The 18,795-nt window shown below is 42.6% G+C and overlaps 1 protein-coding gene across 1 annotated transcript in view; it reads right to left on the bottom strand.

The window, feature by feature from the left end:
• DNAH14 (dynein axonemal heavy chain 14) overlaps positions 1-18,419 on the bottom strand; it is a 468,480-nt gene extending 450,061 nt beyond the window's left edge. Inside the window, 3 exon segments of the mRNA XM_054022851.1 lie at positions 2,134-2,264; positions 17,282-17,416; positions 18,410-18,419. Of these exon segments, the coding sequence (XP_053878826.1) occupies positions 2,134-2,264; positions 17,282-17,416; positions 18,410-18,419 (276 nt within the window).
• Between the last annotated feature and the right edge of the window lie 376 nt (positions 18,420-18,795).

Genomic DNA, 18,795 nt, shown 5'->3' with positions numbered 1-18,795 from the left:
TAGATATCCTGCAAGTGGGATGTTCTAGGACAGTGGTTTTCAACCTGTGGTCCACAGACCCTTGTCGGCCTGCAGACTATGTCCAAGATTTCCAAAGGGATCTGCATGCCCATTTGAAATTTATGCAAATGAAAAAAGGTTGAAAACCAGTGTTCTTTTTATATATATATATATATATATATATATATATATATATATATATATATATATATATATATATAAATGTCTTTCATACCTTGAACCACATAGTAATTGACACTGATGACTTATGATGGGAAGAAATAATAATCAAACCATTTGGAAGGCTTCTTCTACCACAAAGTTATTAGTTTTGGCAGAATTTTATATTTTTTTAATTTTGATGGAAATCTATTTTTAAAAACTTTCCCCCCCTATTTCTATCAATTTTAATTCAATCTAATTTAAGTTTTGGCAGGGAGTCAGTGGCCTAGATGAGCCCCAATACAGGGGAGGCCATCCCACTGCTAAATAGTTCCTGTCGGGGCCAGGGCTCATTCTCCTCCTCCCCTTTGCTGTCCTAGACAGGAGTCTCTGCTCTGCTCTGCCAGGATTGCAGCCTTCCACCCCCAACCTTGTGCCTGCAGGGATTCCTTTGCAGTTCTGATGTCACAGGAGTGAGTGGGTGAGTCCTGGTAGGGCTCCCACCTGGCAAGTGAGAGAGCAGGTTCATGGCAGCAGGGCTGCAGAGAGCTCTCTGAGTTGCTGCTGTGCTGCTGACATCTGATCCATGCAGGTGTAAGGTGCTGCTGGGGGGAGGACTGCAATCACGCTGACTGATAATGATAATTTCAGCTGACACACTGAAATCAGCCTTTATTGATTAAAATCAAATCCTGTCAAGACTTGTGGTTTATACAGGAGGTCTACAATAAAAGTTTCCTGTATCCCCTCCTACATTCCAAATCAAAATTTAATTTACCAAATGGCCTCCATTTTGTTACTATCTGTCTATGAATAAGGAGCACCCACTTAGCAACTAAGGTTTTTTTTTTTTCTTTTCTTCAAATATTCCTATTTTACTACCATAATTACGGCTAGTGATTATAATGCTAACAGACATCAGCTGCCTGTCTACACTAGCACTGTCATCCTGGCTTCTACTGGTGAAAATGTAATGGTGAGAACTTTAAAGAAAAATGCAAAATACTAACAAATGAAGGGTCAATGGTAACAAATGTGAAAGAATAAATGAATAACTAGTACTATGAAGCAGATTTTTCTGATTTCCTGCAACAGTAGTTGACCTTTTGAAGCTGATCACAATTATATAAATGTCAGCATACAAAGATCCAGGTGGATGAAGAGGTGCCCCTTGTTCCTGCACATCAGATTTCTTGTCTACACTGGTCTTGCATCTGAAGAAGTGAGGTTCTTACCCACGAAAGCTTATGCTCCCAATACTTCTGTTAGACTTAAAGGTGCCACAGGACCCTCTGTTGCTTGTCTACACTGAATTTTTTTTTAAACATTTTCTACCACCAATGTAGCTGCATTGGCATCAGTAACAGTTCTAAATAGGGAAGAATTTCTAATGAAAAGAGACTGCTTTTCTATTGTTGATGATGACAAAGAATACTTGCCCCACTAGGACTTGCATAACTTGCTGTTCTGCATACACAGGCCCAAACTATGTCTGGCTCTGTAAGAGTGCACTTTATTGAAGAGAGAACACAAGAAGGACTCTTACCATCACTACTGCACTTACAAAGGGACAGACATATTTTGGCTATCAGCACTCCAGTGAATGTGAAGAAATATCTGGCTAACGCTGCTCACAGTACAGACTTCATTAAAAGCCACTTCTTACTATGCCCTCCCAGGACACCTGGAGACAAATATAGCACTGCCAGGCATCATTATTCAAGGTGTCTCGCTCCTTCCACTCCCCAGAATGTCTCTGCCTCTTACAAGGCATAGGCTATATCACTTATGATTTTAAAGGTTTAGGCCCCAATCCTACTAATGTTTTACTCATGCTGAGCATTCTGTTCTGATTTAAGGACAGAATTATGTTCAGGGGGAAAAAATAGGCAAGAGAACTATTTTAACTAAATTTACATTCAATTCTCATTTTCACAAGGCAAAATTCTACAGACAATTAAAGAAAATTACCTGAAGTGCAATCTTCTGAATTATAGTCGCCTTCGTCTCTTCAGCTATGTATCCGCGTGGTGGTAATACTGTTTGCCAGCCAAGTTTGCCTCTCAGCCTCAAAATATGCTTTATCACATCATCAATTGGTTCTGGTGTATGGGGGGGGAGGAGGGAGAAAAATCAGTTTTTAAAGGAATCTTTTTACATTTGTAATACATACCCAAATAAGGTACATAGTTGAGTAAAATAAAGATCAAGGAACAAATTCACCAGGGGGATGAATTCCCACAAATTAATTTGAATTATGAGAACAACTGATGGTAGTATATATCAGATGAAAGTACTGATATTCCTACCTTACAGATCCATCTATCTACTACATTTCTGGACTGTTATATACAATAAACCAGGGGTTCTCAAACTGGGGTTCGGGACCCCTCAGGGGGCCGTGAGGTTATTACATGGGGTGTCGCGAGCTGTCAGCCTCCACCCCAAACCCCACTTTGCCTCCAGCATTTATAATGGTGTTAAATGTATGAAAATATGTTTTTAATTTATAAAGGTGGTCGCACTCAGAGGCTTGTTATATGAAAGGGGTCACCAGTACAAAAGTTTGAGAACCACTGCAATAAACCTATCATTAGAAATGCACAATACTGAACTAATAAAAGCACAAATTCACAATATCTTGAAGGCATCACTAACAAAAGGATAACGTATAACAGAAGTTAAAGGATATTTATCAGTTAGCCCCCTAATACCATGCACACTACTCCATATTAATGTGAGACGCACCAGGGCAGGTTAGTGAGCTTTGTGGTTTATGGAGTGCTAGGACTATTAAAAGTAAGTATGTTCCCTGGGGCCAATAGGGGATCACCATGTCTCTCTCTTACTCCTTCATGAGAACTGAATAAGGTCCTGAAATGAGGATAAGGCATTTCTGTGCACCTTCTCCTGATGAGGTAGTTGCTGGAGGGTAGGGTTGGGAAACGCTAAGCTTACTATCACCATGGTGCTCAACTGAGATTACCAGGAGTAGTGAAAGGAAATTGGCAATTGAGACTTGAGCAACACAGGGAGACTTTCAGAAAGACCAACCTGTCTCCTCATTCCTCTCTTCTCCATGGATATGAGCCCACGTGGGGGGAACTAGTTTGCCTTCCTGTTCACTGGGATAAGCCAGCGTCAGCTCCTCCCAGTCTAGGCATCATTAGAAAGGCAAACTGGTCAGAGCTAAGGCTCGCCTATGTCCATCTACAAGACAACAATTGCCATTTTTAACTCCATGTGGTAGAGTTCAATCCCTATGGAAGCAAAACAATGGTGGGAAGAGAGGAGTAGGAACATAGAGGAGGATTGCTTAAGTACACACAGTCCTATTCAGACTACACCAGGTTTTCTTAATTTCCATGGTGAAAATGCCAGAGCTGCCCCCAAATCAGTAAGGTTATCCCTGCCAGACCCCAGCAGTAGGTGCTTCAGCAGTGGGGTGAGGCTCCAATAGTGGGAAGAGGAGTGTGAACAGAGAAGAGGTTTCTTAGGCTAGGTCCACACTGGGACATAAAGCCAGGTCTGTGGGGGACTCAAGCCACAGGCTTGGTATTTGTAAGCTCATGTTTGAGCATCCACTCTAAATATTGACCCTAAGATAGAATTTCTGAACGTGGGTCTCACACTTGTGTGTCCACAGTGCACTATGCAGACCTGAGTCAAACCAGCCTATAGAATCATAGCACTATGCTGCTAAGTGACCTTGTCAGCTGTAGTCACTCTAGTCCATTGTTCGTGGTGCTCTGTGGGAAAGCTTGACTATCCATCCCACAGCACTTGAGAGGAATTTGTCATACCCCACAAACACATCCAGCTGAGATGACTTTTGAGTCTGCATTCTCCCAGCAACCAGAGCCAGCCATAGAGGAGTCACCATTTGAAGAAAAGACGGTTAATCACCTTTGTAACTGTTGTTCTTCGAGATGTGGTGCTCATATCCATTCCAATTAGTTGTGCGCGCGCAGCGTGCACTATCATCAGAAGATTTTTACCCTAGCAACACTTGGTGGGTCGGCTGGAATGGCACCCTTATGGCACCGGATATATGCCCCTGCCGACCCAGCGCCCCCTCAGTTCCTTCTTGCCGGCTACTCCGACAGTGGGGAAGGAGGGCAGGTTTGGAATGGATATGAGCAACTGTTGTTCTTCGAGATGTGTTGCTCATATCCATTCCTGGATCGATACCGATCATACCGGGAGGGAGACCTTCGTGAGGCAGAGCTGCGCCGCGAGTACGACCGGCGCCGAGATGGGGGATCGGTGCCGAGACCATCGGCGGGATCGGGACTGCGACCTGGACCGGGAGCAAGATCAGTACCGAGCTGTCTCGCTCTGCGATGGAGGTCACATGAAGACAGGCTTCCCTATGGATGGAACAGTCTGCACTGGCGGTGTCGGAAGATGAGACGGTCCAGGCTCAGTCAGCGTGATCAGGTCGCGAGCAGTGGAGAAGGTCTCCGGAGTGGACGGTAGGCCAAGCTCAACCACGGTGTGCCCCTGACTCAACAGCGCTTCCGGCACCGGAATCTACAGTGCCGGAGTTGGAGCCTTCATGGAGCGGTCCGACACAGGCCGTTGCTCCAACGGGGGCACAGGTGGCACCTGCAACTGCTCAAGAGCAGCAGGTGGTTTGTGCTGTTTCTTGGGCCGCGGAGACAGCGAGTGATGTCGCATCTGTACCGGTGCCGGAGATGGCTGGTACCAAGAGTCTTTGCTGGTGCTGGGTCATTCTGGTGCCAGAGGCACGCTTCGGACCGACGGCGCCTGGTGTGTGCGTGGTGCTGCGGGCACCGGGCTAAGTGCCGCTTCCATTAGGAGCTATTTTAAACAAAAGTCCCGCTCCTTTTTTGTCCGAGGCTTGAAAGCCTTACAAATGCAGCACTTATCTGGTTGATGGGATTCCTCCAGGCACTTCAAGCAGGAGTCGTGGGGTCTCTGGCAGGCATCGGCTTGAGACAGGCCAAGCAAGGCTTGAAACCCGGAGACCTAGGCATGGGCCCTGGTACCAGGGAGGAGGGAAGGGGATAAACCCCGTTTCCTCCAAGTACTATCTACACTATCTATAAAACTTACTATTAACTACACTATAACTGTTAAAACTATTAAATCTACACTAAACAACTATCTACAGTATAACAAGTAAAGAGCTAGGGAGGTGGAGATCAGCTATGCCGCCCTCCACAGTTCCAACGACTGTCACAGGCAGTAAGAAGGAACTGAGGGGGCGCTGGGTCGGCCATAGAGGAGTCACCATTTGAAGAACTTATCCTACTTGCATTTTCACTCCTGTGCCAGGAAACAGGCAGAGCATCCAAGAGATGCTGGTGGACATATTAGCAGTGTTTTCTGATCTACCAAAGGCATCTTTTGGAGGAGGACGACAATGACAATACAGATGCAGCATACTTCAATTGATGCTGCTCACAGCTCACGGTATAGCTGTTATTGCCCCCTAGGTAGACTGGTGCTTCTGGAGCAGGGCCACAAACACAGACTATTAGGATCACATTGTCATGCACACCTGGGATGACCACAGGAGTGGCTCCAGAACTTTCCCATGAAGAAAGCAACATTTCTAGAGCTCTGTGGAGCAGTCCTCCAGCATCACGACACACACATGAGGGCAGCCAGGCTGCTCCAGAAGTGGGTTACTATAACCATCTGGTAGCTAGCCACTCCGGACATCTCCTTTGATTACCAACTTGGTGTTGGCAAGTCGACTGCTGGAGCTGTGGTTTCCGAGGCAATCAGGTATATAATCTACCCAAAGGTGGTGAGTATGAACAATGTCCCTAAGTAGTTGCTGACTTTGAGACAATGGGGTTCCCTAATTGTGCCATGGGACTCCTGTGCCCATAGTTTGCCCTCTTCAAGGAGCACAAGAATACATAAATCACAAAGGGCACTACTCCATTGTTATACAGGCTCTTGTCAACCACTGAGGCCGAATTATGGATGCACTGGAAAAGTTCATGACACCAAGATTTTCCGCTGATTGAGCTTCTACCTTCCTGGACAGGCTATTCCAACCAAATGATATGGTCATAAATGGAGTAACTTTCCCCACTATTTTTCTAAGGGACCCCAGGGACCCTTTTTGCCTGGGTTTATGAAACCATTTCCTGATCTTGGAGGCCCTAACAAAAGAAGATTTAGTTACACTCTCAGCAGATGTAGAACGGTAGTTGAATGTGTGTTTGGCAGAAGTAAAAGGGGTTTAAAACAAAACAAAAAACAGGTGACTTCATGGAAAGGGTCTACTATAGACCAATAAATCAGAAAGAGGAACTGAATGAGGCATTTCTAGAACAAACAAATATCCAAAACCCAAGACCTAGTAGAAATGGGGCACTTTACCCAGATATCTGCTGGAAAAGCAATATGACAAAATAGATCATTTCCACTAAATATTTGGAATGTAGTGGGGACAACTTTTTGTTTCAGAAGGTGGAGGAAGTAACCTGGGAGAAAGCGATTTTAGACTGGATTCTGACCAAAAGGGAGGAATTGGTAGTGAATATGAAGGTGAAAGATAATTTTGGGTGAAAGTGATTATGAAGTGATAGATTTCATGACTCTAGGGAAAGGAAGGAGTGAGAGAAACAGAATAAGGATAACAGACTTCAAAACAGACTAACAAAAACTTGGAGAACTGGTAGGTGAGGTCCCATAAGAAGAAAATCTAAGGGACAAAGGAATTCAGGACAGCTGGCAAGTTATCAAGGAGTCAATATTAAAGGCACAACTCCAAGCTATCCCAATGCCAAGGAAAGATAGGAAGATGCCAATATGGCTCCATCAAGAGCCCTTTACTTGAAAAATCAAAAAGGAATCTTATAAAAAGTGGAAACAGGCAAATTGCTAAGGAGGAGTACAAAACGGTATACACATGTAGACACAAGAAAAGGTGTTTTTTTTTAACATACTAGGATAAAAAATAAGACCAAGGAAAGCACAGGTCCTCTACTTAACAGGGAAGGAAAGCTAATAACTGATCACTTCAAGAAGGCTGAAGTGTTTAATTCTCCTTCAGTCTTCACTAAAAAGGTTAATGGGGGCCAGATACTCAACACAATTAATATTAGCAACAAAGTGCAAAAACAAAAGCCAAAATAAGGAAAGAGACAGTTAAAAACTACTTAGAGAAGTTACTTATATTTAGGTTGTCATGATGAAATTCATGCTAGGGTACTTAAGAAACTAACTAAAGCAATCTTGCAACCATTAGCAATTATATTTGAGAACTCATGGAGAATGGGTGAGCGTCCAGAGGACTGAAGGGCAAACATTGTTTGCGAAGAGTTACAAAGGGATCTCACAAAACTGAGTGACTGGGCAACAAAATGACAGATGCATTACTTTGCATTTATCAACATTTAATTTCAGATTGGAAAATATAATCCCAAATATACATACAAAATGATGGGCTCTAAATTAGCTGTTACCACTCAGGAAAGATCTTGGAGTCACTGTAGATAGTTCTCTGAATACATCCACTCAATGTACAGTAGCAATCAACAAAGCTAATGTTGGGAATCATTAGGAAAGGGATAGTTAATAAGACAGAAAATACCATATTGCCTCCATATAAACCTATGGTACACCCACATCTTGAATACTACATGCTGATCTGGTCGCCCCATCTCAAAAAAAGTTTTATTGGAATTGGAAAAGGTACAGAAAAGGGCAACAAATTATTAGGGGCATGGAAAAGCACCTCCTGGTCTCCATGCAAAAGGGGGAGAGGGGGAAGCTGTTTATGATAAATTTTAGACTTTGAAAAATTAGATTTGTTCTCTATGTGGCTTTATAGATGTTTCATCAAAATCTGCTCTCAGTAAACTGGTGTCAATCCAAAGTAACTCGATTTAAGCAGGTTTCAGAGTAGCAGCCGTGTTAGTCTGTATCCGCAAAAAGAACAGGAGTACTTGTGGCACCTTAGAGACTAACAAATTTATTAGAGCATAAGCTTTCATGGACTACAGCCCACTTCTTCGGATGCATATAGAGTGGAATAAATATTGAGGAGATATATATACACACACATACAGAGAGCATAAACAGGTGGGAGTTGTCTTACCAACTCTGAGAGGCCAATTAAGTAAGAGGAAAAAAAAAAAACTTCTGAAGTGATAATCAAGATAGCCCAGTACAGACAGTTTGATAAGAAGTGTGAGAATACTTACAAGGGGAGATAGATTCAATGTTTGTAATGGCTCAGCCATTCCCAGTCCTTATTCAATCCTGAGTTGATTGTGTCTAGTTTGCATATCAATTCCAGCTCAGCAGTCTCTCGTTGGAGTCTGTTTTTGAAGTTTTTCTGTTGTAAGATAGCCACCCGCAGGTCTGACATTGAATGGCCAGACAGGTTAAAGTGTTCTCCCACTGGTTTTTGAGTATTATGATTCCTGATGTCAGATTTGTGTCCATTAATTCTTTTGCGTAGAGACTGTCCGGTTTGGCCAATGTACATGGCAGAGGGGCATTGCTGGCACATATCACATTGGTAGATGTGCAGGTGAACGAGCCCCTGATGGTATGGCTGATGTGATTAGGTCCTATGATGATGTCACTTGAATAGATATGTGGACAGAGTTGGCATCGGGCTTTGTTACAAGGATAGGTTCCTGGGTCAGTGGTTTTGTTCAGTGATGTGTGGTTGCTGGTGAGTATTTGCTTTAGGTTGGGGGGTTGTCTGTAAGCGAGGACAGGTCTGTCTCCCAAGATCTGTGAGAGTAAAGGATCATCTTTCAGGATAGGTTGTAGATCTCTGATGATGCGCTGGAGAGGTTTTAGTTGGGGGATGAAGGTGACAGCTAGTGGTGGTCTGTTATTTTCTTTGTTGGGCCTGTCTTGTAGGAGGTGACTTCTGGGTACTCGTCTGGCTCTGTCAATCTGTTTTTTCTCTTCAGCAGGTGGGTATTGTAGTTTTAAGAATGCTTGATAAAGATCTTGTAGGTGCTTGTCTCTATCTGAGGGATTGGAGCAAATGCGGTTATATCTTAGAGCTTGGCTGTAGACAACGGATCGTGTGGTGTGTCCTGGATGGAGGCATGTAGGTAAGTGTAGCGGTCAGTAGGTTTCCGGTATAGGGTGGTATTTATGTGACCATCGCTTATTAGCACAGTAGTGTCCAGGAAATGTAGTAGTGTCCATTTCCTACAAGACAGGAATACTCCTGTTCGATTTAAGCAGATAGTTACTTCAGATTCACATCAGTTTACTGAGAGCAGATATATTTACTTTATATAGCTATTTCCTAGAGCCATTCTACTGAGCTATACTTTATTAAATAAATTATAACTTGGGAATATTTTCCTTAAATATTTTATTCTAGCCAGCATATCAACAAAATTTTAATTTTTCTTTTGATAGATCACAGACAAAATTCATCAACAGATAAAACAACACAGAAAAACTAGCAACCCAAACTAACAACTATAAGCATATTACACAGTTATGGTCAGAAGTTTATGATCAGAGGTTTATCATCTGTGAAGTATGTCAAAGCTCAATGCTTCCTGGAAATGTTTAACATATTTCATGGGCATGAATGAAATGCCTGTATGTTTAACTTTTTTTGTATGCAAGAATGATTCTGTACTGTTAACTAAGCAATGTAGCATGACCGGAAACGTATTTCTGAGCAATTATATCATGTTTTGAACGGCAAAAAATACATTACTAGATGACTAAATCCTTTTAGCCACCCAAAAAGTGTACTATCCATCTAAACGTGAACTGCTTGTGTATGAACACTGTTATGGGATCAGTTGCAACTAGTCAGAAAGCTCTTCCCTGTATCTAGTGTTGTAAAACCACTGATTAAATTAAGGGACTGGAAATCAGAACATATGGGTTCTTTTCATATGTGACCTGATCTCTGTGCCTTGGTTTCTGCATCTGGAAAATGAGAGTAATACTTACCTTACCTATTTCACATGAGTGTTGACAATGTCCTTGATGCAGTGGCCAGAAATCTCCTCTCCACATTTTTCACCCTTAATTTCACACAGAATTTTTGAAATCTGATTTTCAGATTGAATGTGTATATGGTGAACATAAAAAATACCCCTTTCCTGAAACAACCACCACTATATTATGGCTGCTCCAATTATCAAGATGGGGGAAATGGAAAAGGGGGCTTAAAGCCAACTACAAGCCACATAATCCCTCAAAAAATAAAGATGCTGGAGGGATAAACAGAGCATTCTGAACACAAGCCAGAAAGAAATCACCACTAAGCTAAAAAACCTTGAACAAAATACAGACGACCAAAGTAATATTGATAAACATTTAATAAAAACGCCTTAATTTCTCAAGATGGATTGCCCATATGGAAAAATCACAATCTAAAAATGGTAGCATAACAAAAACTTTAAAATGTGCTCTCAATATTATGAAAAAAAACTTAATTCAGAGCTCCTAGATGTTGACATTAAAGAGGATGATCTGTATGTTGAAAGTGCCTACAAAATACACACATAAAAGGAACTGTTAGAGGAAAGCTTCTTGGAAGCCAACTGCAATACCACTGTTACTTTCGCTGACCTCAGGGGGAGAGAATTCTAAGACAGAAATAAAGTGAAAAAACAACAGTGATGCTTCCCAGGGGTATCCACCTGAACTTAGCATGACAGAGCCTTCTCTGAAACTTCCAGGAGTCCACTCCCTGACAACACTGTCCACAAGCAGCAAAAGTATTCCCCTCTCAGCCCGCGTGGACTCCACTGTCCCTTAGCAGACAGGTGATAGGAACATTTGGAAGGCTTAGGGGTAGGTGTGTGCCTATTAAGTGCCCAGCCCATGATCAATTGAACACTCACAGAAACCACAGATTCTCTACTCCCAAAGGAATAGCACACCAGCTTACGAGTTCTACCTCTGGATCACCCCTCTGCTTGACAAGCAAACACTTAGATATATTTATAGTGAAAACAGGAATAAATTTATCAAAGAACAGATATTCAAGTGACAGTAAGAAAGAATATTGGAAACAAATGGTTACATATGAAACAAAATCATAACACACAAGACATTCCCATCTCCTACAGGATAGCTTACCCCAACTCCTTTTCCCAGCATTTTCAACAATGATGGCTGAGACCCTTTTGGAATATCAAGTCGGCTGGCACCTTGTCTTCACAGATTTAGGGGTGTCTGGTGTACCTCCATATCCTCAGTTATACCCCCAAAAGTTCACTGGCTTTACTCAAACAGGTTAACCCTGGATTTTTTTTTCCCTGCAGCACTCACTCACTCTATTCAGCAAGGTTTGACTCAATATGCAAAGAGACTTATTTTGTAAAATATGCAATACACAATGATCAATCAGGGAGATAAGTGTCTCCCACCTCCTGTCTGGAGAAGTCAGTCTCAGTGCACACTACCTCTGAGTGACCTGCTCTTAATTACAAGGTCCTTAGGAAGGAGAAGTTACTTACAATAACTTGAGTTCTTTGAGATGTTTTGTCCCTAAGGTACATTTGCCCTGTCCAACTAGAATTCAGGCCTGGTTTCATGAGCAACTATGATATTGTCCAATGCATTCCTGGTCTACCATAGGATGTGCGCTCTTGACCAGAGAATGAAAAGCAGCTCTACAGGCTTGTGCAGAGCAGCACCTAACACCTTCAAACCACGGCATATAAGGAGGCGCAGACCCACTGCCATTCAGTTCTTTCTTGACTACAAAACAGAGCCTCCATACCCAAAGGGAAGGAGTACAGGAGGTGTAGCACCCATAGGGATAAAACATCTCAAGTTACTATGAGGTAAGTAACCTCTCCTCCTTCTCCAAGTATATGACCCTGTGGGTACTCCCAAAAAGTAACTCAACGAGAAGGTGGATGCTGAGGGGATAAGTCCAAGACAGTTCAGAGGACCCTCTCCTCTAAAGGTAGTATCACCGCTGGATGCAGGTAAGATGGTGTAATGTTTGGCAAAGGTACACATAGAAGACTAAGTTGAAGTCCTACAAATTTCTGTTATACGAACCCCCTGTGGAGGGTTCATGCCGGGGCTCGACCCTCCTGGGCAGGAAGGGAGCCACACCGACCCACTATCAGTGGGGCAGCAGTATAGTTCGCTGGGTCAGCGCTCCTACCTTTTGGTGCAGGGGCTGAGCAAGCGTATGACAGTTAGAGAGCTCAGGCCCTTTGATGCAGGGGCTGAGCAACAGTACAACAGTCAGGGGGAAGCCTGCCACCCATGAGCGGGAGAGGCCTCAAAGGTTTTAGTCCGGTCAAGGTAGAAAGCAAGGGCCCTTCTAAAATGCAACATATGCAGGTTGGTCTCCTCTGTGGAGGCATAAAGCTTGGGGTAGAACACTAGGAGATGATCTCCTGATAAATATGGTACAGTAAAACCTCAGAGTTATGAACACCAGAGTTACAAACTGACTGATCAACCACACAACTCATTTGGAACCGGAAGTACACAATCAGGCAGCAGTAGAGACACGCCCCACCCCCCACCCCTCAAAAGGCAAATACAGTACTGTACTGTGTTACATGAAAACTACTAAAAAAAAAAGGGGGAAATTTAAAAAAAAATATTTGACAAGGTAAGGAAACTGTTTCTGTGCTTGTTTCATTTAAATTAAGATGTTTAAAAGCAGCATTTTTCTTCTGCACAGTAAAGTTTCAAGTTAATGTTCAGTTGTAAACTTTTGAAAGAACATTTTGTTCAGAGTTATGAACATTTCAGTGTTATGAACAACCTCCATTCCCAAGATGTTCGTAACTCTGAGGTTCTACTGTATTCCAAAGAGACCTTCAAGAGGAATTCAGAAGGAGGATGCAGTGTAAATTTTGTCTTTATAAAAGGTGATATATTGTGGGTCAGCCATAAGGGACTGAGCTTTCCCATTCATCTAGCTGAGGTGAAAGCTATGAGGAATGTCGTCTTGAGGGAGAGGTGGAAGAGTGAGCAGATAGACATTGGTTCAAAGGGAGGTTTCCTTAGAGCATTAAGAACCAAAGTGAGGTCCCACTGGGGGATCAGCTTCTGTACAGGGGGAAAAAGTTGGCTAAACCCTTGAGGAATCTAGGTGCAGCAGGGTGAGGAAAGACTAAGAAGCCTTAGGTGAGTGACAGACTGACACAGTGGTTAGGTGTTCTTTAATCTAGCTCACTGATAGATCATGTTTCTTTAAATCCAAAGGTAGTCCAGGATCTTCGAAAGTGGAAACTCTGAGGCCCAAGAAAAAGAGCACCAGGAATGGAAGAATTTCCACTTCTGAAGGTAAGTTTTGTGGGTACTAGGTTTCCATTAGACAGGAGAAGTGACTAGACTCTGTCCAAACAGGTTAGCTCTATGCTCGAGAACCATCTAGGAACTATGCTGTGAGGTTCAAGGGAGAGTGTGGGATGGATCAGGGTCCCTACCTTCTGTGACAGGAGATCTCTCCTGAGAAGTCAGACAGGCATTGCCAGAGAGGTGAAGGAGGTTTGAGTACTATGCTTGTCTTGACTATGATGGTGCTATGAGGATGACCCTCACTCTTTCCTCTTGTAGTCTGAATAAGGTCTTCAGGATGAGAGGTAGAGATAGATAAGCATAGAGTAGGGCAGGGAGGCAGTATATTATCAGGGCACCTCCCAACAAGTTATGTCCATATTCTCTCTTGGAGAAGAAAAGGCAGCATTTCACATTCCTCAGGGTGGAAAAGAGGTCTGCTTCTGGGGAACCCCAGGTCTGGCAGATGCTGTGATCCTGAGGAAGTGTCTGCTCAGAGAGTTTGCATCGGTATTCTGGAGACCTGGAAGACTGCTGAAATTTCTGTCTGATGGAAAATGCACAGTTCCACAGCCTTAGCAACTCTGTGTATAAGGACTGGGATCTTGCTCCGCCTAGCCAGTGGATACAACACATTGCTGGCCTGTTGTACAACATTACCCTGGCAGAGTGGCACTGTATCGTGTGAAGGAAGTGTTGGCAAGTGTATCTCTCTGCTCTCAGCTTCAGAATGTTGATATGGAGTAAAACTTCGTGTGGACTACTGCCCTGGATTGTGTCCCCTTAGAAGAGGGCTCCCCATCCCAAAAGAGAAGAGTCTATTGAAGAATCTTTGATGGAGGATGGGGTCAGAGAATGGGGTTCACAAGTAAGATTTCAATGGATGCTTCTACCATCTGAGAGAGTCCAGAACTTTGAGGTACCGTAATACGTTTGGAGAGACCATGTATGTTTGAGGTATACATAGATTTTTAGCCATGTCTGAAGCACCTGAGGTGCAGTCTCATGTAAGGCATGGCAAACATGGAGGCCAATATGTGCCCCAAGGGTTATAGGCAGGACCTTACAGTTGTTTGTGGGTGGTGTTGTATCATTGAGATTAGACTGAACAGTGGAGAATCCAATTTGGGGAGTTAGGCTCTGGTGGCTAGTGAGTCTAGAGAGGCTCAACTAAGTCTATTCTGCGGATTGGAGTCAATGTAGACTTCTTTTGATTGATGTGAAAGCCCAGAGACTGAAATAGGGCTATAGCCTTGAATGTTGCAAGCTAGACCTCTACAGCTGATTGACCCTTGAGGAGCCAATTATCTAGGTATGGGAATACTGCTATGGCCTATTAACATAAAAGGGCTACCACTGCTGAGAGAAGCTTTGTAAAGACCCTATGCTCTGAAGAGAGCCCAAAGGGAAGGTCTCAGAACTAGTAGTGTTTTGAACCTATTTTGAATCGTAGAAAACATCTGTGCGATGGATGGATGACCACATGAAAGCAGGTATCCTAGAGGTCCAGGGTGACAAACCAATATCCCAGATCTAGAGACTGATTATAGTGGCTAACATTACCATCCTGAAGTGCTGAGAAAGGATGCAGGTGCTCAACTTTCTCAGATCAAGAATCAGTTGCCATTATCTACGCCTCTTGGAAACTGGGAAATAGCTGGAACAAAAGCCTCTTCCAACAAACTCAGGGAAAACCTGCTTGATCGCCCCCTCAAGACAAGGATAGACTGGCCCTCCTGTTTCAAGAGGTTCTTGTGTGAGAAGTCCCTGAAGAGGGATGGGGAAGGAGCATAGAGTGAAAGTTTATGGAATACCACACACTGATGACCTTGGAAATCCATCTGTGAGGTAATCTGTTCCCAGACAAGAAAGAAGCTGGACAGTCAATCCCCAAAGGGGGGGTTGGATGGAATCACTCAGCACAGGTTCTGGAAGGGTAGGAAGCTTGAGGCACTCAACCGAGACATTGTTTCTTGGAGGGAGGTGCAGATGATGTTACTGTGGAAAACTGAGTTCCCCTCTTTTGAGGCCTAGATCTCCTTCTCTGAAAGTCAAAGGGTCTGGGAAAAGCCTGTGGGAGGTTGTATTGGAACAGCCTAGATCACAATGAGGTATGAGACCCACTAAATCACCTTTGTTTCAGGGACGTAAATTCCCAGTGACTGCTAGGTAGCTGTCAAGTCCCTCAGAGAGTGGAAGGAGGAATCTGTGTCAGAAATGAATAGTTTGGGTTCCTTTAAAGGTAAGGTCTTCAACATATTCTGCACCTGTCTTGGGAGACCAGAAGCTCTCTGCTTGACCAGGGTCATGGCTAGGGATCTAGAAGCTGTATCCATGGTATCTAGGGCAACTTGGAGGAAGGGTCTTGGCTATCAGCTGACTTTCTGAAATGAGAGCCTGAAATTGTTCCCGCTGATTCGGTAATAGATGTTAAATAAAGAGAGTGAACTTAAGAGTAAGTGTTGTAGTCATACTTTGCCAATAAGAATGGGAAGGACAACATGGTATAGCTTTTCCTTCCCAGGAGATCTAACCATTTGGACTCCTTCTCATAAGGCAAAAGAATCAAATGCTAATGTCTATTCCTTTCATTTGCCACATCCACAACCAAAGAATTGGGAGTGCGGTGCAACAACAACAAAAAATTCTCCATATCCTTAAAAGGGACATAGTACTTCTTTATCTGCTCACTTACAGGTGGGCTGAATAGTGCCAAGTGTTTGCAGACTTTACGAGCAGGTGAAACCAGGGCCTCACTGATTGAGAGGGCAATATTCAAAATGTCCCCCAAAGACTGTTAAGTCTCCTACACTTCCTCTAATGGAATCTGGAGGGATTCTGCAAGGCATTCCATGTGGTCTTGAAAGCCACGAAAGTGGTCAATATAGGGGGAGGAAGGAAGAGGGACATCACTGCTTCATCAGGCGATTAAAAGAACTTAGCTGATGGGGAAAGGTTCCCTCCACCTGGGGAGCCTGCTGATCTTGACTGTTTCCCTGTGGTGAGGGTGTATAAGGTACCGAAGGAAGACCAGGAGGTACCAGATGGCAATTCTGCGGTACCAGGGGCTGATCAGATAGTGTCTGAGAATGGTGCGGTACCAGTGGCTGTTGGGTTTTCCTGGTAGTTGGAGACCTGTAAAACTGCTCTCCAAAGGGCCCCTAAGGATTCCAGAAGGCCCACTAAAAAGGGACAGATAAGGAAAGGTTCCCCATGGATATTCAGAACACCTGATCCTAGAATGCCTGGTAGCATCCCAGACTTCATCCAAATGCTGGCTCAGTGAGTGGAGGGCAGAAAAGAAGCCCTGCACTGAGACATCAGAGTCTGAAAAAGGCTCATCCCTTGGGCTGAATGGTGGCACCACAAAAAAGGTGCCAGTACCATACACTGGATGTCCAATCCAATCTCAATCTATCTAGATAGTACCAGAGTAGATCATTGCAATGGAGACTCCAGTACATGCCATAACTGAAGTTTTAAACCTGAATGGTCAGAATGCTAAAAGCCAACGTAAGAACCTAGACAGTCATCTGAATAATGTTTTTGACATCTGAGAACTCAAAAACAAACACATTTTTAACCCTGCAAGGAAATTCATTTCTGATCTGAGACAAAGCGTGAAAAATGTCAACCCTAAAGATAATTTGCAGGGAAAGTTATAAGCCACTGACATGTCTTTCAGAAGTAAAGTGCCATCTTAACTAGAACTATCCCACAGAATTTTTAACCAAAAAGTACACAGCTGTTCCCAAAAAAGACACTGAGACAAATATTTCTCGGTTACATCAGTTTGCATCTGGAGTAACTCCATTGTTTTCAATGGCATAACTGAGAAAAATAATTTGTCTCTGTGATACTAAGATTTACGTACCTGTTCTATCATAAGAGTAAACTTTTTCCCTAATAGGTTTGTTATGAGATGTTCCAGCTTTCTGTTGTTTACAGATCTTTGTATGGCAACTTGGTTCTGAAACAACTGTTTGAATTTCAGTCTCTTTATCATCATCTGTAACAAACAAACAGTTTAAATGTAAGTATTATGCTGCTGACAGTAGATCGTGAGGCCTCACTTATTTTCTAAAAAAAAGTTACAATTGTACAGTGAATATACATTCTCATTTATATTTATGCAATTTATATTTTTTCTAAGAACATTCTAATTTAAATGTATTTTTAAAATATCACTATACATAAAATCTATAACATGATCACAGTAAAAAAGTGTTTTTTAAAAAACACATAAGTACTCCCCTCCTTCACCGCAATGAATGCACTGGAAATCCACAGTAAACTTCTTTTGCCGTTACAATGGACCAATCAGTATTAAAGTGTATAGTTTGAACATGTATTTTACCTTCAACAGTTTTGAAAAAAGTAAGAGTGTTACTTGTCTTTTTATATTTTGCTCTTGCATTTAACCTTCCTTCACGTTTGATTCTACTTGCAGTCAAGGAGAGCTGTGACTTTAATAGAACATGAATGGGTCCCTAAGGATTAACTTTTTCACTTTCACAGAGAAAAAGAACCCAGTACCTACTTCTTGAGGGGCCCAATTCAGCAAAGCACTTAAGCATATGCTGAAGTGTATCCCTAATAAACAAAGGCCTTAAAGGCCTTAAAGATGTTTAATCAATCAGACTTAAGCACATTTAAAATAAAATATGTGCTTCAGTGCTTTGTTCAATCATTGAATCATGGTATGCCATCACCATGGGACCAATTCTGCAAGTCGCTTTGCGCCCTCAATTTCCATTTATTTTGCTTACAAAAAATGTGTGCTATAGTCCCTCGGTTCATCAACTCTTCCTTTCAGCCTCATTTAAGGACTGGTCCAAAGCCAATTGAAGTCCCTGAGAATGTTCTTCCCCTCCCCCCGCTCCAAATGAGCTTTGGTTTAGGGCTTAAGTGCCTGATTTTTCACCCACCAAAGTTAACTGCAAAACTTCCACGGATTTTAATGATGCAGAATCAACCTTAACACCATGGGAGCACAAGTTACCGAAAGCCATGAAGACCAGGAGATGCCCTTGACTTCTTCTCAGACGTCTTCTACATATTTTTATAAAGCTTTTATTCTTTCCAGAAGTGATTTTATTTTGTATTTATTTAAAATACATTTGGAGGGAGGAAGGTGATATTTTTCAGCCTTTAGGAGATGGTTATAAACTACTTTTATCGTCCTCCTCTCAGGAAGTTCACCATAAAAATCTCTTCTCAACTTGAATACACAGACTTAGAGAAGATTTATTTTACATAGATTAGAATTAGACATGCATGTAATTTTGATATGTGGAGGTAAGTTTTTCACCTGGATAAATATATTTTGTACACATTTTGTAGTTGATACTTTGAACTGTAAAAAAAATAGGGATCATCTCTGTCTTT

This window comes from Malaclemys terrapin, chromosome 3 (genome assembly GCF_027887155.1).
Source record: "Malaclemys terrapin pileata isolate rMalTer1 chromosome 3, rMalTer1.hap1, whole genome shotgun sequence".
Classification (NCBI taxonomy): domain Eukaryota; kingdom Metazoa; phylum Chordata; order Testudines; family Emydidae; genus Malaclemys; species Malaclemys terrapin.
The sequence above is the reverse complement of the archived record's forward strand: the minus strand, read 5'-3'. Positions and strand labels throughout refer to the sequence as shown.